Source organism: Natrix helvetica (assembly GCF_964273705.1).
Source record: "Natrix helvetica genome assembly, chromosome: 2".
NCBI classification, from domain to species: domain Eukaryota; kingdom Metazoa; phylum Chordata; class Lepidosauria; order Squamata; family Natricidae; genus Natrix; species Natrix helvetica.
Genome location: NC_138552.1, coordinates 206,958,926 through 206,985,380, shown reverse-complemented (window position 1 = coordinate 206,985,380; position 26,455 = coordinate 206,958,926). Strand labels below are relative to the sequence as shown.

Below are 26,455 nucleotides of genomic sequence, written 5' to 3'. Positions count from 1 at the left end.
CTTTTGACTTGGCTATCAAATTCAGACATTCTAGTATGCCAAAAATCATCAATCAACTTTATCCTGAAGTTAGGTCTGTAAGTATTCAAATGGTTTGCAGAGTATCAAGGATTGGAATTTACTACAAAACAGTTAGGTTTAGAAACTACAGTACTCTCTAGAAATATTCTTGGTATTCTGTTATCCTGCAATCTTTTCAGTCTTTCCCATGACTTTTGATCTTCAAATGCTCTTGCTTGATCTCTCTCCTATCAACAACGCTCTCGGCTGGCAAAGATGACAGAGTCCTTTTTGTACTCACAGTTACTTGACCAACAATTTAGGTGTCTATTATCACCTTTATGACACCAGGAAGATGTTGGGTCCCAAATGAAATGAGATAAACTATATCATGCTCACTCTGTTTTGGTAACTAAAGTGAAAGTCTTTCACGGATCCTTATTGTTTATGTTACATATAGAGAAAGCCTTTCTTAAACTTTCTAAGTCTCTAGGACACAGAAATATATGTTGTGAAAAACTGAGAACTGCAGGGTGAGCCCAAGACCTTTCACTGCCTGATAAAAAGCAAGCAACCATATTCCCACGGTCAAGGTGCATAGTATTCCTAAAATATACAGTGTTGGTCTAAATAAAAATTCAACTTCAGAACACCAGCAGAGAAAACAACAGTTGCACTGATTGGCTCATCTTCACAGAGGACTATGCCACATAACCCTGCCCACTGGGGTGGAATCAAACAAATATTTGCTCCACAACCACATATATACCAGCCTTCCTAATCTAATGCTTTCTAGCTATCATAACCTCTCTGATGAATATTATATCAAAGTAAACTGAACTAACCTCTGGGTTTGGGCATATTTTGATTCTTTCCTATTTTATCTCTTGATACATTTATACCTGCAAAATCACTTGTGAAAATTGATAGAATCCATTTTGCCTTAAAATGTCCTCCTCATTTTAATTAGCATATTTTCAACATGTACATGCACGATTTAAAGGATATTAATATAGCAATAGCACTTAGACATATATACTATTTCACAGTGCTTTACAGCCCTCTCTAAGTGGTTTAAAGAGTCAGCATATTGTCCCCAACAATCTGGGTCCTCGTTTTACTGACCTTGGAAGGATGGAAAGCTGAGTCACCTTGAAGTGGTGAAACTTGAACTGCCTGCAGTACTGCATTCTAACCACTGTGCCACCATGGCTAACATATCTAGACCGGGATTCCCGGATTATAGGACATACCCCCTTGGAAGGGTATGAAGGGGAAAAAAAGATGGGAATACTTTTAAGCAAAAATCTTCATGTAAAATACTGTGATTATAAAGGTATTTTCAAAGTCTGAATGGGATTCATACCCTAGCCACCTGTACATTCCCTAGATACCTGAAATAAATTTAGCTTCTGTGTGTCCTTTACTAAAAATACTAAAAATACTAAAAAGTCTCTCCCTTTCACACGTTGAAAGATAAGATGGGTTCTGAAGAGAAAACCACATAATTGCTGAGTTTTCTGTAACCCTATTCCATTCCTTTTCAATAAATCTTGTTAAAGGAAACTAGGAAAATCATGTTTTCAATTGACATAGCTGCCAATGCTTTAACACTAACTTTTAAATGAAGTGCCATATTTTTTTGGACTATAGGTCATTCAGAACAAAAAGACCCAGATTTTGGGGAGGAAAACAAAAAAAAATCTGCCTCTGCCTCCCAGCAATTTGCCTCCTTGCAGCAAACAGCAAACAGCCTGGTCAGCTTCAGCATAGCCTGATTTAGCATGAGCACTGATTGGCGTTGGATCTTCCCCCCAGAATACCATCTATCAGGTCTTCCAAGCTGCAAGGATCGCCACCCCCCCATTGCCACTGTCATCCCTGCCGCCCATTGCCGCCTCCATACGCCCCATTTTCGGCCTCCATGCGTCACTTTTGGCCCATTCCAGGCGGTGGAGATAGGTGGAACAGGTCAAAAATGGAGTGTGTGGAGGCCAAAAACAGGACACACAGAGGCCAAAAATGGGGCATGTAGAGGCAGCAATGGGCTGAAGCAGTGATGGGCAGTGATCTCCACAGCCTGGAACAGCTGGTAGTTGGTATTTTGGGAGGCAGATCCAACTGCCAATCAGCTGCTCATGCTAAATCAGGCTGTGCTGAAGCTGACCAGGCTGTTTGCTGTTTGCTGCAAGGAGGCAAATTGCTGGGAGAGGCCAAAGGGTGGGGGCCGATGGGTGGGCGTGGCTTTGGCAACATTCGCTGTATAAGATGCACAGAATTTCCACCCACTTTGGGGGGCAAGTACATCTTATACACCAAAAAATATCGTACAGAAAGAGAGATTTGAGAGAACCTCAAGGACGAGTAGCTGGTAGGAAGAGTGTTAGGACAGGAGGGTAGAGGCACAATGCATAGATTTACACATGCTCAAACTGTAGATGGATTTAAAAAGCACTCGGGTGGGGAAATGGGAGGCTCTGAGGTCATCAAGCAAAATGTAATACTTAAATCAATTTCTATGCTCCCCTCATAAACACACTAACTATCAAGAGTTTCAGATAAGTATATGTTGTGGGCAACTGGTATCTTAACTCTGATTCACAAACATCTGCATACATGGGTACATAAGACAGGTCTATTCATTTAGAAGTCTAACTGTGAATTGTCTCCATCAATTAAAAAATAATCTACTATAATATAGGGTGAATACAAACAATTGTATGGACTAGATGTTGAAAACAATTATACTGCTAAATTACATAATATACCACAAGATGTCAATACTAAGTTATTTTTTGTAAACAATTGTTGTTAGTTGCGAAGTTGCATCCAACCCATCGTGAGTCCACGGACAATGTTCCTCCAGGCCTTCCTGTCCTCTACCATCCTCTGGAGTCCATTTAAGCCACACCTACTGCTTCAGTGACTCCATTTAGCCACCTCATTCTATGTCATCCCCTTCTTCTTTTGCCCTCAATCTTTCCCAGCATTAGGCTCTTCTCTAGTGAGTCCTTCCTTCTCATTGGTGGCCAAAGTATTTTGAGTTTCATTTTCAGGATCTGGCCTTCTAAAGATCAGTCAGGGCCAGGGCAGGATTTAGATGAAAAGAATCCCTAGGCTATTCCACTTATGGGGCCCTTTCACCTCCCATTTTTAAGTTTGTAAATTACACGAGAGATAATAAAATGCGTCATTACTGTGATATATATCAATATATTAAATGAAACATGTTGTAATTGGTACTAACCTTTATAAAAAATGTGGCATGGATAAATAAAAGGCCCCTCTTGATCTTGAGGCCCTAGGCTGAAGCCTACTTAGCCTATAGGAAAATCCGGCCCTGGTCAGGGTTGATCTCCTATAGGACTGGCCGGTTTGATCACCTTGCAATCCAAGGGTCTCACAGGAGTCTTCACCAGCATCATAGTTAAAAGGCCTCAATTCTTTGGCGCTTAGTCTTTCTTATGGACCATCTTTCACAGCCATACATTGCAACTGGGAAAACCATGGCCTTGACTATGTGCACTTTTGTTGGCAGGGTGATGTCTCTGCTTTTTTTTTTTTTTTTTTTTGCTATAGCTTTCCTACCCAGGAGCATCTTTTAATTTCCTGGCTGCAGTTCCCATCTGTGGTGATCTTGGAGCCCAGGAAAATAAAATCTGTCACTACCTCCATTTCTTCCCCATCTATTTGCCAAGAATTGGGAGGGCCGGATGCCATGATCTTAGTTTTCTTAATATTGAGTTTCAAGCCACCTTTTGTGCTCCCCTTCTTCACCCGCATCAAGACGCTCTTTAGTTCCTCTTCACTTTCTGCCATTAGAGTGGTATCATCTGCATATCTGAGGTTGTTGAAATTTCTCCCGGCAATCTTAATTCCAACTTTTGATTGATCTAGCCTTACCTTTCTCATGATGTGCTCTGCATATAAGTTAAATAGGCAGGCAGACAGTATTCAGCCTTGCCGGACTCCTTTCCGAATTTTGAACCAATCAGTGATTCCATGACCTATTCTCACTGTTGCTTCTTGACCCACATATAGGTTTCTCAAGAGAAACTACACACACACACACACACACACACACACACCTACCTTTCCCCATGTCAGCATTTAGGGTAATTGCATAGATATATGTATAGGAAGTGTAGGTTGACATCAGTATTAATTATACCAAATTTTCTGAAACAAACATAATGAAAGAAGAAGAAAGGAGAGCTAGCAGTCAAAGAGAAAAGTAACCCACTTCCAAATGTTTTCCCCCTTAGGATGTCCTAGAGCAGGGGTATCCAAACTTGGCAACTTTAAGACTTGTGGACTTGCAGCAGAGCTGGCTGGGGAATTCTGGGAGTTGAAGTCCACAAGTCTTAAAGTTGCCAAGTTTGGATACCCCTGCTCTAGGACATCCTAAGGGGGAAAACAAAGAGCTATAAACTGTTCACTATACAAAGAGATTACTAATTCAGAGCCTGGCTGGAGTCCTGAGGATGTGGTTCGGTCTAGAAGAGACACAATATTCAATCAATTCCAAGATGAACACTGTGATCTTATGCTAACTTAATTTCAAGTAATCCCCTTTACAGCATTCCTTTGTATACTTTTTAATAAATCCACAGAAGTGAGCGGGGAAAGCAATACTAAGAGAGACAAGCAGCATGGTTGAGGCAAGGGGGTGGGTGGGGGAGGAAAAAAAGATACATGTTTTACTTTCCTTTTTTGGAAGACAAGTGGAATTAAAAGATTGGTTGAAGCAGGGAAAAAGGAGAGGACAAGAGCAAGTGAGCGAGCAAGCCTGAAGCTCTTCCCTCCAGTTATAAATTAATTATTTAATAAATAGAGGAGAGAAAAGCAAAAGTAGAGGGCAGAAGAAATCCAAGGAACTAGTTCACGACCCCTTCTGCCTTCTCTAAGGAAATGGAAAACAGAGGACTTCAAAATATATTCTGTTCGTGGTTTGCTGAGCAATTCTGAAACTGCAGCTAAGGGGCAAGCAAAGGGGCAAAGCTGCTGTCACCACACACCACGTGACCCTTCCAAGGTCAGCCAGACTTTCCCAGAAGCTGACAGCATGAAGCCACATCTCTTTATGATGTCCTTCTAGTGCATGGAACAGGACCAGCACTCTCTTTTTGCTATTCTTTTTCTTCCTAATGGGAGTGCATTGCCTTTCCCTAAACATGGGCAATTGGGAACTTCCTACAGCTTCTGATGAAGAATTCAAGAAGGAATACAAGCCTTGGGCAAATCTGTTTCATTTACAAAACATGCTGTGGAAGATTGTCTATTGTCAAACTACTTCTGAATATAGTCACTACCCAAACAGAAAGAGTTATTATGCAATTATGATGCAGACCTTAGAAAGGAACTGTTTAATTTTAGTTCTTTGCTGTGATGTGAGGTCTGAAAGCATTAAATGAATGTTTACCACTACTAGAATGAAATACAGTCTTTCAATCCTTTCCATAAACTGTTCTTTTCAGGGATCTTGATTAAAAAAGCAACTAAACAAATAAATTTAATAAACTGCTGTATTTAATTCATTATATGCTATATGAGCTTTAATTTGCAACTAGGCACATGTATAAAATGGGAAATGTGTTTTGTTTTGAGATCAAGATAAAAAAGCTGCACCACTCAAATTATTTTGTTACAACTAAATTAACCCTGTTCTGATGAAGAAAAACTGGAAATTGGTCATAAGGAAAAATATATATTATTTTTTAAATTAAAGGGGGGGGGGGGAATTGGAAGCCATTTAAAAAAAAACCTAACAAAAAGCTACATGTTTTTTGATATCTTTCCTGGATTTGTGTTTGTATCCTTTCTCCTGGCACAGCTGAAAAAAAAGAAACTGTAGATGATGCTTAACATTTGGATAAAAAGAATTAGCAACACAACAGTAAAAAACAAAACAAAACCAACAATTGCATTTGCCAAACTCTATTAAGCAGCAAATTTGCATTTAAATGCATTCTGATAACTCAACAAGATAAAAGATCACACACAGATTGGATATCAATACACCTAACTAGCCAATATAGCATTCTTTTCATTCTTAAATGCACTTTGAAATTCAACATTAAAAGCACATTTGATCAGGGATTGAAGAAAGTACAACAAACTGATAACATGGCAGCAAAGAATTAGTTTCCTAGGGGCTTTTTGCTGTCATCTAGATGTTTGAATTTTTGTAGCACAGATCAAGTATACTCCTACGAAAGAGCATGACAGAAAACCCACATGTACAAGCCCTTTAGACATGTACAGCAAACTTTAAAAAAAAGAAATATTCCTTGTATTTATAACTTAAAATTCAAATAGCAGTTCTAACACAGTAATGAGATAATGTTGTCCACATGCACTTTACCCTCTTCCTATCTTCTTTTACCTCCACTTACTAGTTTCCTTTAGTGCAGTGGTTCTCAACCTTCCCAATGCCGTGACCCTTTAATACAGTTCCTCATGTTGTGGTGATCCCCAACCATAAAATTGGTTTCTCGGTTCCTAAGACCATCAAAAATACGTGCTTTCCGATGGTCTTAGGCGACTCCTGTGAAAGGGTCGTTCGACCCCCAAAGGGGTCCCGACCCACAGGTTGAGAACCACTGCTTTAGAGGGTAACTTGTGCATAAAAGAAAACACAGAATATGCAATCCTCAGTGAGCACACAGGGGCAGTTTATTTAATGACAGTTCCAAGTTATGCAGGCCTCAGATAAAGTGATTGACAACCTGTTTCTTCCATTTATGACTCTTGCATCACCCCCATGGTCACATGATTGCAATTGAAATATTTGGCAACTGGCTCACATTTACAACCCATTGCAGCATCCTGCAGTCACATGATTGCAATTTATTTCCTTTGCAATTGATTTTTTTATGGAAAATAATGCCAATTGGAAAAGCCTAACAATCACGATACACTGAAGAACCATATAATATGCTTAACGACCACAGTAAAAATAGTGGTAAATTCGGGTCCAATCATGTGATGACTCACTTTATGACTGCATTGGTGGGGGCGGGAATTCTACTCCCAATTGTGGTCAATGACTACCCGCAATTACAAACCACTACAAATCAGAATGAGTACATTAAGCTGAAATTCTCTGAAATATATCGACCCACGACATGAAAGCCTACATAATTCTGCACTGACCTCATGTTATGTACAGTGGTGACCAAAATTATGAAAATCTTTTGACAAAAATGTATATTTTTGCAGGTTTGATGGTAATTTTGGGTGGGGAGTAGTACCATAAAATTGTATATCAATGGAAAGATAATTTAATCAAGAATGTAATGCAACAAAGTTTGTTCAATTATCTGTTTTCTGAAAAGTTATAGCCAAATATAGCCAGCAATAAAACCCAGTTAATAGAAGCAATCATTCAATCTTGGTTTCACATTATAACAGCTGCAGAACTCCATGGGAAGATGTTGTAAGGCCACAATAAATGTTAAAGGTTACCCAACTAAATATTAACTGACATGGTGAGAATTTTTGCATATCTCATTTTTTCTATGGTGAGAATTTTTGTATATCTTGTTTTTTCTACATGTTTCACTTTTATTCTTTATAACTGCTATTCTAATAGCAAATCCTTCACAAAAGTTATCGCATTGCATTCTTGATTAAATTATCTTTCATTGATATATAATTTTATGGTACTCCTAAAAAATATGGTATTATTAGCCATCAAACCTCAAAAATACTGTTTACTTTTCCCAAAAGGTTTCCATAATTTTGGCCACTACTGTATGCATTTGGGCTTACATGCCACTCACAATTCAGTAGGACTCCAAGACTCTACAACCTATTCTTACATTTAAAAAGGCTTAAATACTAAAACAGTATAACACAGTAATAAACAGTTTTTTTTTCTGAAGCTGGCCAAGAGCCAGATAAGAGGAAAGCCCAGCAAGCAGCAACCAGGCTGGACTCTAGTGAATTTGGACAGCAAGATTATAATCAGTAGAGCTAGCAGAGAGATAGTTTGTGCTTTGTTTTTATGGACTGAGATGGAAACCCTGTAATTTGTTCTGATGTGTATGCTCATCTGAGATTCTAAGACTGGAGGAAGACCAAGTACCCCCCAAATAGTTATTCATTCCTTTCCTGTTTTTCATTACTTTTCCTCTGGAATTTTCATCTTGATCTCTAACCTTGTTATATATATTTAACATTTAAAATTTGTAATGAATTGGTGGTGTCAATTCTGGGAAAGCAGTCTAGTTTTCCCTGCCAGGCCAGGATAATGATGGAAAGGGGGTTATCACTTTCCTCTTGTCCCAGTAAACAAGGGCATGAGGGAAGTCACCCCTCCTAGAAGAATGAAACATTTTGAGAAATATTTAAAAAGGGAGAATATTACATTTCCCCTAAAAGAGAAATAGAAACCTTAAGGGAAACTGGAATTCCGGTTCCGACGGCTACGGCGACAGGCAAGCCTTTGCCTGCTCCCGCTCTCCCGGTGGGCTTCCCCCGCTTCTGGGGGGGCACAGGATGCCCCGAAGAGGCGTCCTGCCGAGGGAGCGGCTCGCGGAGGGCCCCTGCATCGGCGGCGGCTGGTGGGGGCTTCTCCGCTTCGCTCTAGGCACCGGGGAGCAGTTTTGGAGGGCGCGCATGCGTCTCGCTCCATGCCGAGCGGACAACGTACTTCTGAAGGAAGCAGCGGCAGTATGGTGAGAGGCTTCCTTTCTTCATTCCCTTCTTTTTGAAATAATGGACTTTTCAGCGCTTTTAAAAAGCTAAACTTTCGGATTCTTGCTAGAGGTGCGGCTAGAGGGAGGGGGATTTCCCCCCCCTTGGACAAGCGGCTTGAGAAGATTTTGCTTTCGCCCCCAGGGGAAGGAGGAGGGGGGAGAGCCAACTAATGATGCCTCACCCCTGTAAAAGTGACTTTCATTGGATTTAGCTCCAGAACTTATGGGTGAACTGAGAACTTTCTGAACTTTTAAAATTTTATTATGCCTCTGAGCCCAAAGCTGGCAGGGCAAGATGGCACACTTCCGTTGTCTTCATGAACTGTGAAACCTGACTCCACCTTTAAAATTCAGGCTTCCGGTCTTTGTCTCTGTGTCACCCAGAAGAATCTCTTGTGGATTGCTATTTCTTGAACCCTCTGGAGAGAAAATTTTCCTCTATTGCTAGACTGACCAAAGAAACTCCCAGCTGTTTGGATCTTCTGCCTCCTGAACTCATCTGCCTGCTCTATCTCTTCACCTGTCCAGTCTCTACATTGACTGATCTCTCTGCTTTATAAACTATGTCTCCAAAAAGACCACCACCTGGAAAACCTGGCTTTGCTACCTCTGCACCGACATCTGCAACATCCAGTCCTGCTACACAGTCAAAGATTACAGAACTGATGCAACCTAAGAGTACAGAGATGGATTTGCAACAAATGCTTCAACAACTCATACAGGGCCAGGAAGAAATTAAGAAACAATTAAAGGAAATGAAGGAAGAAATTAAAGAGAATCAAGTCCAAATTTATAAGAACTCACAGAGACTGGACCTTGTGGAGGGTGGGGTGGCGGAGGCGAGGGGGGGGTAGAAGCTTTGCAGAAGGGTAACAAAGAACTTGATATACAACAAATGAAAACAGAATTTGAGAGAATGTCCTTTTATCTTAAGATTTCAAAATGTTATAGAAGCAGAGGGGGAAAACATAAGGGACATCATGACTAATATTTTAGCTGAATATATACACAAAGATAAACAACAGATGGAATGGGAGATAGACCTGGTCTATAGAGTGAACTCAGCATATGCCAGAACACACAATGTACCCAGGGAGGTCCATATCAAATTTCTTAGGAAAAGCACAAGAGACATAATTCTGGGTGTACAAAGGGGGCAAGCATTGACATACCACGACAGGGAGATAACCATCTTGAAGCAGATCCCAAAAAAAATTAGGGAGAAAAGAAAAAATTATTCGCAATTGGCGAATAAATTATACCAGAAAGGGGTGTGGTTTAGATGGTTGATGCCTGAAGGGATGCTGATATTCTGGGAGGAGACAAGAATCAGAATCAATACACCCATAGAGGCTCAGGCCTTTATGGAAAAAAATAAAGCGAACCTAGAAAAAACAGAAGACTCTACAACGGTCACACAAGACATGGGAGGGGCCGGAGCTCTGCCAGCGGGGGGAGAAGGGGCAACACTAAGAAAGCTCAGATCACAAAAATGAATAAGAAAATCACATTGTTATAAACAGACCGAAAGTAATAATGAAATTATATCTAGACTATATATTATAATAGATAAGTTGATTGAAATTTTTTTATAGAATTAATATGCTGATTTTATATGATTTTGTATTAATGTTTTATACATAGATGTATCTTATGAGTTTGGAGGGAGGGGGCGTCTGCCATACTTGCAACTGCCAAAATTTGTATACCATTCCACCTACCCTTTTCCTTATAAATGTTTTAAAAAACCAATAAAATTTTCTGGAAAAAAAAAAAGAAACCTTAAGGGAAACTGAGAAACTCAGCCCCTGCCCCCAGCAGATATTTGGTGCCCATTAAGAAAGACTGGAAGGGATGTGGTGGCTCAGTGGCTAAGACACTGGGCTTGTCAAGCAGAAAGGTCGGCAGTTCAGTGGTTCGAATCCCTAGCTCCACGTAACGGAGTGAGGTCCCGTTACTTGTCCCAGCTTCTGCCAACCTAGCAGTTCAAAAGCATGTAAAAATGCAAGTAGAAAAATAGGGACCACCTTTGGTGGGAAGGTAACAGCATTCCGTGTGCTTCGCCATTTAGTCATGCCGGCCACATGACCATGGAGACATCTTCACACTGTGCTGGCTCTTTGACTTTGAAATGGAGATGAGCACCGCCCCCTAGAGTCGGGAATGACTAGCAGATATGTGTGAGGGGAACCTTTACCTTTAAGACTGGGCCAGCCTATCTACAACACAAAAGACCTTCAACTCCAGGGTGATGGAATTAAGACATGATCCTCCAGGGCAAAGCCATTAAGGCATAATAGCAATTTTCCAACACCCTTTCAGAACACAAACCTCTTCATTACATCACCACCCTCCAAGCTTCAACCAAACCTGAGAGCTCAGTCAAACATCACCCCATAGGAATCTGACAACAGCCAGTAGAATACAGATTCTTCCACAGGAACAGGAAGTGCAAAGCCCAAGAGAAGATATAAAGCCCCCCACTCTCAACTTCCTGTGGTCAGCTACCCAGAATCACATGCTTGGTGGTTCTGTTCACCATTAAACCCTCTTTCCAATCAGCCTCCATGTTTCCAGCGTCTTTCTCCCGGTTTGGAACTGAACCAGATGGATATTTCTTCCAACAGGCAGAAATTTTGTTAAGGTTATTCTATTTTTTTCATATGTGTTAATATGCTTTGACAGCCTTCTCCATGCACTCTCCTTGTTTCTCCTGCAACTCTGTCCACCTGTGGTTTTATTCTAGCATAGTACCAGAGCATTTTAGTACATAGTGTAATTATTCAAAGCTGGGTGAAGACATAATATTCCCTTGTGTATCCATTTCCAATTAAGGAAAACTAGAAAGAAAGGCAACTACTACTGTGGTCATAATATAACATGAAGCATCAGAACAAATCACAATCAAGTGATTCACTCACTGAAGACAATATAATACATTCTTTAGCAGTAAAATACTCTAATTAAGAACCAAAGTGATACTGGATTATGGAAATTAACTTTGTTTTACATTGTATTCCAAAAGCATAAGGAGGACTAAAAAGAGAAAGAGAATGACTCAAAGAATATGGAAAATACTACTCAATTTGAAATTCTGCAGTCTTTACACAAGGTGAATGAGAAATTGTTTCAAAAATATTGGCAAAAATATAAGACTTCCCTGTTAAAAGCATCTTTCCTCTCTACTTATAGACAAAAAAAGTTAGCATTGTAAATTGGGGGGGGGGGGGGGAAACAAGTTTGTAGCATATCGTTAAAGCAAAAAATAATCAACTTTTGCTTCTCAGCTGGCCACAGCCACCCAATACATAGCAACTGGTGGATTTACATCTGATTTAAAACAGTTGATAGCTATTTTGAAAAGGCCAGTGTAAACCCATCTCCTCATTATCACCTGTTTCTTGACCAACCATCAAAGTTATTACAACTTAATTGCCCTACAATTCTATCCTTTGTCATCTTTCCCTGTCATTTTCAGTCAACAGATTCTTAGGTGACAATGAAATGTTCAGACTTATATTTTTTTGTACTTTTCCTATACATTTTGCTGGTTTATGCAGAGAACATGTAGCCCTGCAGAGGCCCACTGTGTAATGAAATAATGTAGCAGGAGCTGACAAACTGTTCAGGTTCTATATATGCACAGCAACGCATTGGCACAAATAATGTATTTTTTTTAAAAAAAATACATTAAGTAAATCTAACTAACAATCACAGTGCCAGATTTTGCAAAAACCTCTGAAAATGTTAATAGTTAAAATTTAGAGGCAAATTTATACAACTGACTGGCTTTTGTTCAGATAATTTTAGGCAGGCCTCTTTCCTTGTTCGAATGCACCTTTTCAGCCATACCTTAGTGAGCAAACCCCATTTTCTCTGATCAAATATATTCTGATCATTAAGCTAAAGGTGAACAACTGTGTCCATGGTCTATGCACAAGGAAACAAAACCTACTGAATTCTGGAGGACTTTGCTCTTGATAAAATGAATTGGAATAGGTCACAAGGATGTGAATGTTAAGCAGATTAATGTACATATAACTTTCAGTTTTATCCCTGAGTGAATAAAGGCATCACCTGGGATGAAATTGCAAACATTGTGTAAGTGGAAGGATTGGTCCTTTCTCATATTTCCCATGGATCTCTCCCCAAATTATTATTTGTCTCTGAGTAAGAAACAGCTGCAAGGGATAATTTCTATTGCCAGAGAGAGAGAAAGGAAAAGCTTCCATGAAGTACACTAACAGTTCTTTGGAGTCTCTCCGAAGTAGTTTTTTTTTTTACTTAAGAGCGAAATTATCACATTGATGACGTTTCAATTACCAGGGCTTGATTAGGAAAATACAAGGATTTTGCCCATTTTGCTGGGAAATTTATTTTCTCGCAAAACTTTTATTCATTTTGTGGAGCTTTTTTAAACCATGGCCTATTTTCGAAAGCACTTAAACATTCCCAGCATTCTTCCTTCTCCCTGAAAGACTATTTATCAATTGCAGTTCCACAAATGTTCAAAAATAGCTGACAACAGATAATTCTTTGCAAATTTAAAGAAGGATATCAGAGTCTTGGATTGGTCCAGTACTGTACTTATATCAATTTATACAGAATTATTACCTTCTGAAATGCATTAAAAGAAACTAAAACATTCATGTTTAAATTAAAATCCACTGGTATTGCTGGCTTTTGATAAAAGGTGCATTGATTGTACTATTAAAGATTGCATTTCTATGCATCTATGAAAAGGAGTCTGCCGAATCTTAGTCAGGCTATTTCTTGGAAGAGATAGAAAGGCCAAAACATCTGCAATATTACTTCTTGAATGCTTTTCAGTGGGAGATAACAAGATAGTAAGATAGCTGCTCCTTACTGTTTCCATGGATAAATAGTCTTGATCCCAAATGTCTACATTTCTTCCACAAACATTTTTAGAGACAGTTGATCTCATCCATCATCTTTTCTTCTTCCCTTCTTCAATCCTCTTGAACCTCACCAACCATAATTCTTCATCTAGGACAGACAGACTGGTTCTTCTTATAGTCTGTGGAACTCTTACTCACCGTCTCTCAATCCTTACTTTTAAGGTATCCTTTCTTTTACTTGTTCTCATTGTCACCGCCCCGAGTCCCTTTTTGGGAGAGGGGGCGGTTTAGAAATCCAAGAAATAAATAAATAAAATAAATAAAGTCCAGTTTTTACACCTCTTCACTACCAATGCAAAATCATCTGCTTCAATTATTCTGATCATAGAAATATTCTTATAATCCAGTCTAAATCCATCATTTTATTTATTCTCTAGCTAGGATTAATCCTATAGCACACTGTTCACTTACATCTATTCTTGAGCTTAAAAACAAATCTACCAACTTCATTTCTTGATTGTTAAGCAAGAGTTCACTAAACATGCTGTTGACTTGATCTTTCTCATCTTTCTCTTAAAATTTAAACCATTTTTTCACTTTCCATTTTTACTTTCCTTATGAACTTTTCTAACTCTTCTACAATTTCACCTAACAAAAAGATGTCCTCTATATATTGTATATCACAATGTTCTGATATCCAGTTTTAATTCTAGTTCTTATAACTTCCAACCCATTCATTCTGAATACATTTGGTGTACAAATTAAAAATGATTTGAAGATGACATGCATCTTTTTCTCTTTCCAACCCTGAACCACTCTGCTTCTTCAAATTAAATTATAGTAGCTTCTTATTTGTTGTAATAGCATTAGTATGTTTCACATCCTGGACATGATCTAAACAATCAGAGACCTTTCTGTAATTAAGGAAGAAAAGGTCATCCTCCTTAGATGATCTTACTCTATTATATGTTTTTAAAATCTGGTTCATATTCTCTATCATATTCCTCTGCCCTTTCTGAAGCTCACGTTTATTTAATGTTTTGCTTTCTATACATTAATCCAATCTTCTTTCTTCCCCATCCCCAGCACCCCCAATCCATAGACCACACTGTCTTATCCCATATTTATTGACATAATACAGTAAGCAACTTCTTCTTTTTCTGTAGCTTTAAACTATCTGGTGAATATTTCAACTGAGCAAGCTGGTTCATTGTCTCTCATACCTCACTTTCTAGGAATGAGTTGCTGAGTATGTTTTCTCCCTACAAATGTTTCGGACGTTCTGTACCCCCATTCATAAAAGATTGCAATACAAAATTTTCATATTTTTTAATTTTCATTCGTCTGCATTAAATGTGCAATAGAGTTATTCTTGGGCTATCCCAGTTAGCCATAAATTTTCCTCTGATTTCTGATCTCAAAAACAACTCTTGTTTTCCTTTTCTTGTGCTTTTCCTCCATTTGTTGAGTTTTATTGAAATTACTTTCTTTTTTCTGATGTTTGAGCTTGAAACTGCATTCAGCCATTACTTAATATTCTTATTGCCTAAGGCTTTTGTCTTCTATTGGTCCCTTACAGAATGGCTTATTCTGAAAACCATTTAGTTCTTGTCTTCATTTTAAAAAATGGAACTTTTTTTGCTTTAGTTTTCCCAAAGTTTGTTCCTATAACTAAGATACTTTTCCATAAATGAAGTGCACTGATTATGAAATTTATATAGTCGCCCATCTGACAAGTGATTCTGAACAGCATATAACAAAAATAAAAACCACTGATACTAAAACAAGATTATAATTATTGTTAACATTATTAAAAATTAGAAAAAATAATGTAGCCCCCTAATAAGTCACTAGTCCTCTGGTCCTGGGATAGCACAATAAGATTTTGAGGGACATTTGGAAAGTCAAAAGTGATTCAAGTAGCCTCTTATTCTGTTGTTTACATTGACCTGATTGTTAGTCTATGTCAGGGGTCCCCAAATGTGACAACTTTAAGTCTTGTGGACTTCAACTCCCAGAATTCTCCAGCCAGCTATGATGGCTGGAGAAATCTGGGAGTTGAAGTCCACAAGTCTTTAAAGTTGCCAAATTTGAAGACCTCTGGACTATATGATGAAGTACTTTTCATATATTGCAGATTATACATCATCTTTATCGTATTTGTGGAAAATGCAGCCTAGAGTTTACCAGTCAATTTGCTTCATTCACCTGGTTGAATCAGACCTTTATACCATTTAACCCTTTTTTTGCAACTTGACTCTTAATTTGTCTTCTTCATTCTGCAAGTAAAAGAAGCCATGCATATTAGACTAGTTAAGTACAACTAAGGAGCACATTAATGCATTTCTGAGATCCATACAAATCTAGAGGGAGTTTTATGATACCACAACGGGAATAGCATTCTAGCATAATTTCAGCTGTAGTCGATATTTTCCAAAAATATCTATTAAGATAACTAGGAGATAAATCTAATAAAACAATTAGGCTTAATTTAAAATTGAAATATAAGCTTATGGCATATTATGATGTCTGTTAACCTAAATTTTCATTTCTTCTCTTTGTTTCAAGGTTACTTCTCTTAATAATTCATTCAACTGATAAATTTGTACATTAATAAAGCAGACTTCCTATTTGTAATATACAAAGAGTGGTTTTATTCTTTAAATAGGCTTAAATATCCTAACACCCAGGACGAATCTTTGGAATGTAAAACTGTACATATAATCCAATCATATCATGTCACGCACACTGCAAAGGAACTAGGGATGTACCAAAATGGCATCTACTTCCATGGACTGAATTCCTGGCTCTCCAAATAGTTTGCCCCAACCAGATCATCACAGGGGGAGATAATTCTGACTCATTCCTTGAATGAAAAACAAGCTAATAAAAAAAATAAAGCTTCCTTCATTATCTACATGGAATTTAAATTCCTCAAACTTTATTTTTTATTAGGCTAGCCCAACATTTACAGAAAAGTTGGATCACTATGGAGATGCAATGGTATATATATGAGAACAATTTTGAGCAACAGGAGCAAGAGTTGCACCTAGAGAACTAAAAGATAAAAGATACCTAACTCCTCAGAAGGAAAGAAAGTGTGGGATATTTTTCCAGAAGGGACCCTCCCTGGAATTCTGGACAGTAAAGGAAATGGAGAGGAAAAATGCTTTCAGTCTTGTAAGATTCTGTTAATGTAATCTTAAAGATAGAGCTACTATTCCTTGTTGTACTTCTTATCTGGACTACCTTGAAGAGGTAAGAGGGATTATGTGTGCCATAAAGGAAGTATGAGTTGGTTGGTTGGTTGATAAGAAGTGATAAAAGATGGTTATAGGTAACAAAAGTGTGTGTGATTAAAAAAGGGGGGATCTAAGCTAAATAGAAGCTTATTTAGAAGCTTCTAAGACAGGGCTGTCAAACTCGCAGCCTGCAGGCCGGATGCATCATGGCTGGCCACACCCACCCCTGGTTTAGTGAAAAGGTTACAATATGTTACATGATGACATGTTGCTGCAAGTTTGACACCCCTCTTCTAGAAGATATCTTATTTCAATGAGGAAAATGGGGGGGGGAAGATGGGCTGAAAGTTAAAATTAATTATCTATTTTCAAAGATCTCTTCATTCTAGATTGAGTGGATTGTAAAGTTCTCTTTTTTGAGCAAAACCTATTGATCACTGAATCTAATCCTCCTCTTCCCTCTCTTCTCCACCACCTCATTTAATGGAAGTATCCCTTTCTGTCTTTTCAAAATCACCATTAGTAGCACATGATGTTCTAGAGCAAAAATTGTGAAGCAGACCAGATCTCTTCTGATTTTGATTTAGAGCAGTGATGGCTGGACCTATCTTTATTTTTAAGGTATGTCCCATACACTTTCAAATCCTAAATTCCTTGGAATCTGCTCATGTGAAATGCACTGCCCTTAATAGGAACGATTTCTGTTTAAAGATGATATATGCAGACTAAAGGTAAGTGCTACATTACTTTGTTCCATTGCAACTGATTGAGCAAAAATATGATATTGAAAGGCTGAGTATTAATTATTAATTTGCTATTATGATTCTAATGTGGAATACTTTTATATTATGGTCAGATGTGGGGATTAATGTATGAGACTGCAATTCTGCATACACTTATCCAGAAATATTTTTTTTAATTCAATACTTGTTTTAAGTAAAATTGCATAGCTTTTGACTCTGACCTTAACTGAATTAAACACTGAACATTAAATAACAATCAGTATGTGCCCCATTTCTCAAAAACTAAATGTCTTGCTGTGCTAAACACGTTAAGTCACAATGACTTATGGGAAATCCTGATTCCAGATGGAATGTTAAAATTAAATTGTGCAGGATTATATTATCGGGGACTGATTTTGAAAGCATCCTCGCCATTCCTAATTTCCAGGAGCAGCTATTCAGGAAGAGATATGGGCAAACAAAATTCCCTGAAATTTCTGCCTAGTTAAGATAACTGGTACAATAAACTATAGTCTGTCTCAGGGGTGTCAAACACGTGGCCCATAGGCCAGATATGGCCAGTGCAGGTCATGCCCATGCCAGCCCCCAAGGGGCAAAAACATTCCTGATACATCACAATATAGCCCGCGACACGATCAGGTTTGACACTCTTGGTCTATCTGCTTTGTAAGGTGGTGTTTCTGAGGAGTGGAATGAGTGAATTTACCTTAAGGACTTCAATAGAATCAACAACCTTTAATGTGATATTGCCATTTCTTTTTAAGAGAAAGGAATAAATATAATTGAAAGGTAAATTATAGGTATATTATGTATATTATAAAAGGTATATTAAAAGGTTTGTTCTGTAAACAAATACAACATAACTTCAAAAACTTTCCTAATTTACAAGTGATGAAAATATCTTGAAAATGATTATTAAATAAAGACAATACAAATAACTTTTTCAAGCACAGTATGGAATTTTGTTGAAGTCTGGAAAAAAGAATGGATATAGCTAGCTCTGTTCCAATAGAAATACACAAACAGAAATCTAAACACTTGCAGAACTCAACATAACTGAATTAAAACACAGAAGATATTAAAGCTGCATGTTTTTTCATGTAAGCCTCTAACCCACTGTCCAATTTCATTAAACAGTATCCTTTTACAATTTTCTAGAAGTTAAAAATTATCTGTGGAAAGTGGCATGGCCATCTTGCATATAATACATAATCTCACTTAATACAAATTGCCTATTATCAAATATTATTCCCATACGACAATGATGGAATATGATTTACAAAATATGAAATATATTGATGTATTTTAGTGATTCTATATGAGGAACCAAAGTGATAAATTATTCTACAACAGAATGCTCTGTAATAATTAGCACATCAGACAATTATGTGATCCTGTGTATTTAAAATTGAAATACTGTAAATAGATGTACAGAGCACTTCTAATATCAGTTTCTTGTGTATCATTATTACACACTTCCATACTACATCCTAGCAAAAAGTACTAAGAAATATTATGTTTGGTATGATGGTCAGAACTATTTCTTTCAGGACTATTGATAAAATCTTATTTCAAGAAAATTCAGAAAATATCTACCATACCTTTTCATGAATATAGGTGACTCTCATGGAGTTCAATAGCCCAAGTAAAGTAAAGGCAAAGTTTCCCTCTCACATGCATGCTAGTTGTTCCTAACTCTAGGGGGCGGTGCTCATCCCCGTTTCAAAGCCAAAGAGCCAGCGCTGTCCGAAGACGTCTCTATGGTCATGTGGCCAGCATGACTAAACACCAAAGGTGTTACCTTCTCACCAAGATGGTCCCTATTTTTCTACTTGCATTTTTACATACTTTTGAACTGCTAGGTTGGCAGAAGCTGGGACAAGTAACAGGAGCTCACCCTGTTAGGCGATCCTAGAGATTCGAACTGCTGACCTTCTGATTGACAAGTTCAGCATCTTATCCACTGAGCCACCAAGTAAGCAAGATGCAAATTACGACACACAAGGCAACCTGTTTTTCACTGGGGATCATACAGACTGGAGATGAAGCAAAAGTATCCCTGAAAAGTATGCATTTACTTTCTCCCACATAAGAGAAATAACAAGCATACTTGGCTGCAGTTTTTTCATTCAGGTAAAGGCTTTTCAGTTCCAATTCTCAATTCTTAATGGTTGTTTCTATCAAAAGTGATTACAGATACTCCTCGACTTACAACAGTTCATTTAGTGACCGTTCAAAGTTACAAAGGCACTAAAACAAGTGACCTATGACCGTTTTTCACACTTATGACCATCCTCATCATCACATGATCAAAATTTGGATGCTTGGCAACTGACTCTATGACGGTTGCATTGTCATGCGATTGCCTTTTGTGACCTGACAAGCAAAGTTAATGGGAAAACCAGATTCCCTTAACAACTGTCACAAGAACGGTTGTAAAATGGTGCAAAACTCACTCAACAACAGAAATCTTGGGCTCAGTTATGGTTGTAATTCAAGGACATCTGTATGTTGTACATCCAAAACAGATTGGTTGAAGAAAAAACAACTTTTACTTTTCAGGATTTGAAGTAAGTGGAGTGGGTGGTAGGGTAGAAAATTAGACAGATAAGCAAGAAGTTTCCCTTTGAAAACTCAAACGCAATTTTTAGGGTTTGATATAAAGAAAGTCTCTGACATACATGCCCTGTTTGGGAGAATAGATCACGTCTAATAGATTTTGCATGAACATGTTTGCTTTGTCTGAGGGAACGTTTTCCAAGGATAATGGGAGTCCATGATGGAATGGCTCCTTAACCCTTCAAACTTGAAAATTAACTATTTTTCTGGTGTTACGGAGGTGTAAGTTTCAAACTTTCATTTGAATACAAATGACTGACTGCAGCATTTGAAAACACACATTAATGTGTGTGTGGGTGTGTGTGTGTCTGTGGATGAATTGTTGCCTAAAATAATTTAATTTTCAGCTTAAAATTATAACCAATTCCTTTTCCCATAGAGGATAAGCTAACCCCATAGCTTTTTTTTTGTCTTGACATCATGAATCCACATTGATACAAACTACAAATACTTCGTGGAATTAAAATTCAAGGGAAATTGAAACACAGTAAATAATTTTATACTTTTCACACAGTATGTGAAGGGGCTGGTTTGACCTCAGCAGTTTTTTTCCCCTTTCCCAAGCTTCAGGCCAATGTTATTTTATCATTCGGGGCATATACCTCTGATACATTTAATCATTTCAGTTGTCACATTTTTGCAACTAAATCATCTCTTTCACCACCAGCCAGAGAAAGCATTTACTTTCTGTTCTTTTTCTTTCCCCGATGGCTTGCTTTGCAAAACGACATCAGAAAACTTAGTTTCAACTTATTAAACACTTGGTTCCGTTTCATTGAAAAAACAAAAGCAAATTCCCACAGAGAAACACTTTTTAAGCTTCTGTCAACAGAAGCACCAACTATGGAAAAATGGTTGGGAGTTAAAACCCAAGGCACAAGGTCAGAAAAACAAAGTCACTAACAGTTCTTCAGCTTTTGAAACTCCCACACATTAGATTAGAGAAAGAAGCAAGTTTGGAGAATTTCATCTGTAGTTCAACACAAGTGGTTTTTTAAAAATAATTTTTAAAGAACCTAAAACGTTAGACAAAAAACATAATATTACTCTTTTTTTTAAAAAAAATCTATGTTTTGGGAAAGTATCACAATGCAAGAAATAATTTCTTTCGCTTAAGAAAAAATGTAGTAAGGGTTTTTTTGTTGTCTGTTTTATTTATGCTTCCCCCAACTCAAACCTTTTTCCATACCATTAAGACTGTGCCGCAAAAGCTCCCCGAGGAAAGCGTTCGTCCCCTCCAGTTATTATATTGCTTCCGGCAGAGCTCGGATCTTCTGGGTACGTTCACATAGTAAGAGAAACTGCAGACATGTATTTGCTAATGCAAACAAAAGGTACGCAGCAGAGCCCTGGACAGCCTAAGCGCGCTATTCCGCGCACGTGCTGCAAGGCGATACTGGGGCGAGGAAGGGGGGGGGAGGAAGACACTTAGCAAATACAGCGTGAGAGGATAAATCAACGCGGTGCTCAAAAGGCACAAGTTTGCTTTGTTTCGCCCCTCTCTCGCTTTTGGCACCACTCCCACCAGCATCTTCCGAAGAGGCTGCGACTGCAGAAGCCCGAGGCGAAGGCACCACAAGGCTGACTGCAGGACTGCAGTCAGGAGGCTCTTGGCACGCAGCAGTCTCTCCCCCCCACCCCACCCGCCGCCACCGTCCGACCATAGGGTGGGGTCTTTCCCACACACGCCACCCCGTCTGTACCATACCCACAAAAGGAAAGCGACGGAAGCGGGGGAGGGAGGGGAGATGCCCTCACCCCTTCTCCCGGGGGTGCAAGGGAGGGGGAGAGCAGGAGAGGAAGGTGCGAAAGAACCCAGACAGTGCAGGACCGGGACGCCCTTCATCACGCTTAGGGAACGAGGCATGAGGTGAGACGGGGGGGGGGGCGCCGGAAGGCCGCACCTCGCGAGGGGCCCGACTAAAGCGCCCCGGCTCCTACTCCTGAGCCTTAGCGGCGGCTGGGGAATAAGGAATGGGGGGCGGGGAGGAAGGGCTTCTTCTGACAGACAAAAGGTAGAAAGAGTTTATTACTGCGGAGGCGCCGGCTACGCAGTGCCCTGCCTCAGGAGAGCTGAGTAGCTGCCGCCGCCACGCCCCACCCCGCCAAACTTCCCCCTCCCCCCCCACGAGAGGGCGGGATGGCAATGGGGGAGGCAGGTACCCGCGCGCTCCCCGGCAGGTGCTCGGGGCTCCCCCGGAAAGTTTGCGCGCGAAGCGGAACGTCCTTCAGAAAGAGCTGCTTAACGCCCTCGCCAAACTGGGCAGCCTCTTCCAGACACGCGCCGTGGGACAGAGGCTCTCTCTCGTACCTTGGAGGGGTCCTCCGCCTCTCCAGCCTCGGCCGCGGCTTCCGTGGGCGTCCGCCCTCCCGGACTCCCGGGCTGGGAATCTCCCGCTGCGGCGGTCTCATCCTGCGGGCTCCGCGGTTCCGTAGAGCTCCCGGCTCCCATGTCTCTGTCTCTCTCTCTCTGGCGTCCGTTTCTCCAACCCCTCGGGCTCAGGGAGGGCGCGACGCGACGCTTTTCAACCCAGAAAGAGAAATAGGCGCTAGCAATAATAGAGCTGTCCAGGCAGCTGCGCTCTTCGGCTCCTTAACTTCAGCTGTTCAGCAAAGCGCTCAGGCTGCGACTGAACCAACCCAGGAGGCTTCTGCGAACTCCTTTAAAAAAAAAAGAGCCAACAAAACTACCTCCTCCTTGGTCCTCCGCCCGCCTCTCCCTCCTGCTCCATCACATGAGCAGAGCCCCGGACACGCCTTGCAGCATCCAACCTGGGAATCAAGGAAGAGCCGGGCGAGGAGGCAAGCCAGGGGAATGACTAATATAGCCCAGCACCTTTGGCCGAGGTAGCGCTGTCTGGGTCTCCCTGTTTCCCACCCTCGCGGTTGTCCTTCGACTTGTGTCCAGGTTTAAGAAGATGAGAAGAAACTCCCATCACTCCCCTGAATTGACTTCATCTCTGAATTCCATCATAAAAAGACGGGGTGGGGAGGGGAAAGGGGGTGGAGACTTTATGGAGCATCTGACCTTCAGCTTTGAGCTGAACAACCTCTCCCTCCCTTCCCGGCCATAAGAGATGCATCTGACTGCTCTAACGTGCCTCCTCTTCTATCCAGGATGTTAGGAATCGTGGTTTGGATTTAGCACAAGTATTCTCTTATACTTAATCTGTGTCTCCATCATTGTCTCCTAACTGAGGCTTCTCACACTTAAGCATGGCATAAGTAGACCCAAATGTGGAGTGTAATCTAGTATTAATCTGGTATTTTTTTTCAAAGGGTGGGATTGGAGGAGAAAGTAAGATCATGTAAAAAGTACCAACATCTGTCATCACTCAAACCACTGATCCTTGTAAGTGGAACAATACAAAACTAGGGGTATCATGGGATCGAGCAAAAGCAAATAAAAATGACTGGTCAGCAGCATATGATTTAGAATTAAATGGAAGGTTTTATGGGACATGAAATAACTCACATTATGAATTTCTTTTTTTTAAAAACCCCAGCCATTATCTCATTATTACTAAACTCTGTTGAGAGGATAGTAGTTGAATTCAGACATAGCCTAAAATAGCCTATAAAATAGACCTATTGTATTCTGTGAGGCTTAAATACTATTGATTTCATTGATCAGCTCTTATGTTTAAAGTTTTAGCTGTGCTTAAAATAAGCCCTGGGATTGCTTTCCATTGTGAATGTAAGAAAGGTTATGAATGCTTGAAAAGGAGTGGGGGGAAAAGAAAAGATTCGTAGTCAAACCCTGAAAATTAAGTGTGCCTTACAATGCTAGTTATCTATAGTATTATTAATAATTATCCTCATGACCTTAGAATAAATTGTTACGTATATAAACATTCCATTGTGTTTTGCTAATGTTTTACATATTGGTATATCTAATTTAAAATTTAAAAATGCACAAAGACCCCTCTATAATCAGTAGAGGGGTCAAAAAAGTCAAGATGGCAGCCACAGTATCATGACTGAAGCCCCACAGTAATTTCTGCAGGGGGTGTGGATCCATGTGGGGCAGGGGGAGATATATTTTATGAAGTTTTCCTATAATAAAAAGTAAAATATAAACATTTCCATCATTGTAATTAATAATGAATAAATTGAATGCATGTTTTTCAAAGTAGTTATATACATTTCCCTGTCTTCATTTGATGTGTACAGTGTAGAGTACATTTTTGGAAAATGAAGCTGTAGTTCTAAATGTATGTGGAACACATGTAGTGATATCAATAAGACCTGATTTATTAATCTATAATAAAGTGGATATGTGGATGTATGTCTAGGGATTTCCCTAAAATAAAATTTAACAGCTTAATTTTTAAAGATGGACAAACTTACAAACCATTATAAATGGTTAACAAACCATTATAAATGGTTAACAAACTTACAAACCATTATAAATTCTACAGTGTAATTTCTTATAAAGCTAACAGAAAAAGAAAAGAAACTCATAAAGAAAGGTCTCAAACCCTCACTCATTTATCAGGATAAATACTTCTTTTTCTCTTAATACAGAATGGGTTCTTTATGTTATTTCCAAGATCAGGTTAGTTACAGTTGTTTATAAAACCAAATAAGGAACATGAGATTGTGTGCCCCAATTCTGAATTAATTTAATCTTAATTAACCTTAACCTTAAAACTACATAGGAAGCAACTTAACTTAAGAAACTATTTTAAATATGAAAAATAAGTTTGATAAATGTGTTTAAAAGTGTTATTTTAGTCTTTTTATGAGAATGAACAATTGTATCTTTGCCAGAAACTAGCCATAAGTACCATTCCTTTGGCAGACAAGATAGGTCCATTACTGGGTAACATTTACGGGAAAATGTTTTTTAGAATTGATGCTCCACTAGTGGTACTAACGGGGGTGGGGGGGGAGGACAAATATAAAAGAGGTATTTGAGATTTGTAAGATGCAAAGTTTCCTTTTCTTCCAGCATATCCACAAAACTGGGCCCAAACCATGGTAATTGTGGCACTGCTGTTATTTATACCCCCACTAGAATTAGTGATAAGGAAAACGTAGCATTTCCCCCCCCCCAATGATAAGAGTTCTGTGTCTGATAATATTCCACATAAAAATATATCAGTATTGCTAATAACAGGAATTAAAATATGTTTGTATTGATTAATAGTCTGTTTGGGCCAGTAATTAAGGCAGTGGGCTACAAACTAGGAAAGCATTAGTTCTAGTCCATCCTTAGGCTTGAAAGTTAATTCGGGGACTTTGGACCACTTAGTCTTTTACTGCAATCCATTTCACAGGACAGTTCTGGGGAAAATAAGAGAGTATATATGTATATATGTATACTGCCTTGAGTTGGATAAATTAAAGGTGGGATATAAACCTAATCATATCAGGTCTCCGAATCCATTTTTACTAATTATCTTTTTTGACTGCTGATTGAAAAATGTCCCCAAAATGCAGTCTGAATAATATTTGGAAGTGGTTGCTATCAAAGTTTCCCGCAGAGACTCAAGCCACATAGAATTACTCAGGAATGAACATAAAACATCTTAAAACATCTTAATTCTCTATTACAATACTTACCAAGCCCCTAATACAGGGGTGTCAAACTCAAGGCCTGGGGGCCGGATCCAGCCTGCAGGGTGATTAGATCTGGCCTGTGGGGCTGCCTTGGAAATAGTGAAGGACCAGCTTGCAGTGCCTCTGCCAGTGAAAACAGAGTTCGGGAGGGCCATGCCCAGCCCTCCTGAGCTCCGTTTTCAGCTGCAATGGCCTCCTACCAACCCTCTGCCAGCCAAAATGGAGCTCAGAAGAACCGCGAGCGCTCAGGCCACTACAAGGGCCCCTGAAATGAGTGATGTTGAGCTGGCCATTCCCACCCTGGCCACACACCCCCTCCCAAGGTCAAACACAACCCTGAAGCGGCCCTCAATGAAATTGAGTTTGACACCCCTGCCCTAATACAAGGACAGCACAAACAACAGATCCTACGTCTTCTGCCATCTCTAGATCCTGTTTCTCTATTGTTTTTTCTGAATCTTTTCAGATCTTGCATCCTCCACCATAGCTAGACCCCATGTGACTGTTGCTTTTTCTGAGTCTCTTAACTGTTTTTCAATGCCATGTTCTCTATTGGAATACTAGTGGATCATTAGAAGGTCAGTTGATGTCATCATTGACCGAGTGGGATTTCGAACATAGCAAAGCCTATCTTTAAAAGTCAACATACTGTTAGTTCCTATATCCATGCAAACAATAGGCATTTTGGATTCCTACTCCTTAGGAACCCATATTTGTGGGAGAAC

At 39.3% G+C, this 26,455-nt stretch overlaps 1 protein-coding gene across 1 annotated transcript in view; it reads right to left on the bottom strand.

Moving 5' to 3' along the window:
* Nucleotides 1-22,801, bottom strand: part of AKAP12 (A-kinase anchoring protein 12) — a 70,607-nt gene extending 47,806 nt beyond the window's left edge. Inside the window, exon 1 of the mRNA XM_081945636.1 lies at nucleotides 22,477-22,801. Within this exon, the coding sequence (XP_081801762.1) occupies nucleotides 22,477-22,617 (141 nt within the window). The 5' untranslated portion in view covers nucleotides 22,618-22,801. The remainder of the gene's footprint in view (nucleotides 1-22,476) is intronic.
* Nucleotides 22,802-26,455: the final 3,654 nt, after the last annotated feature.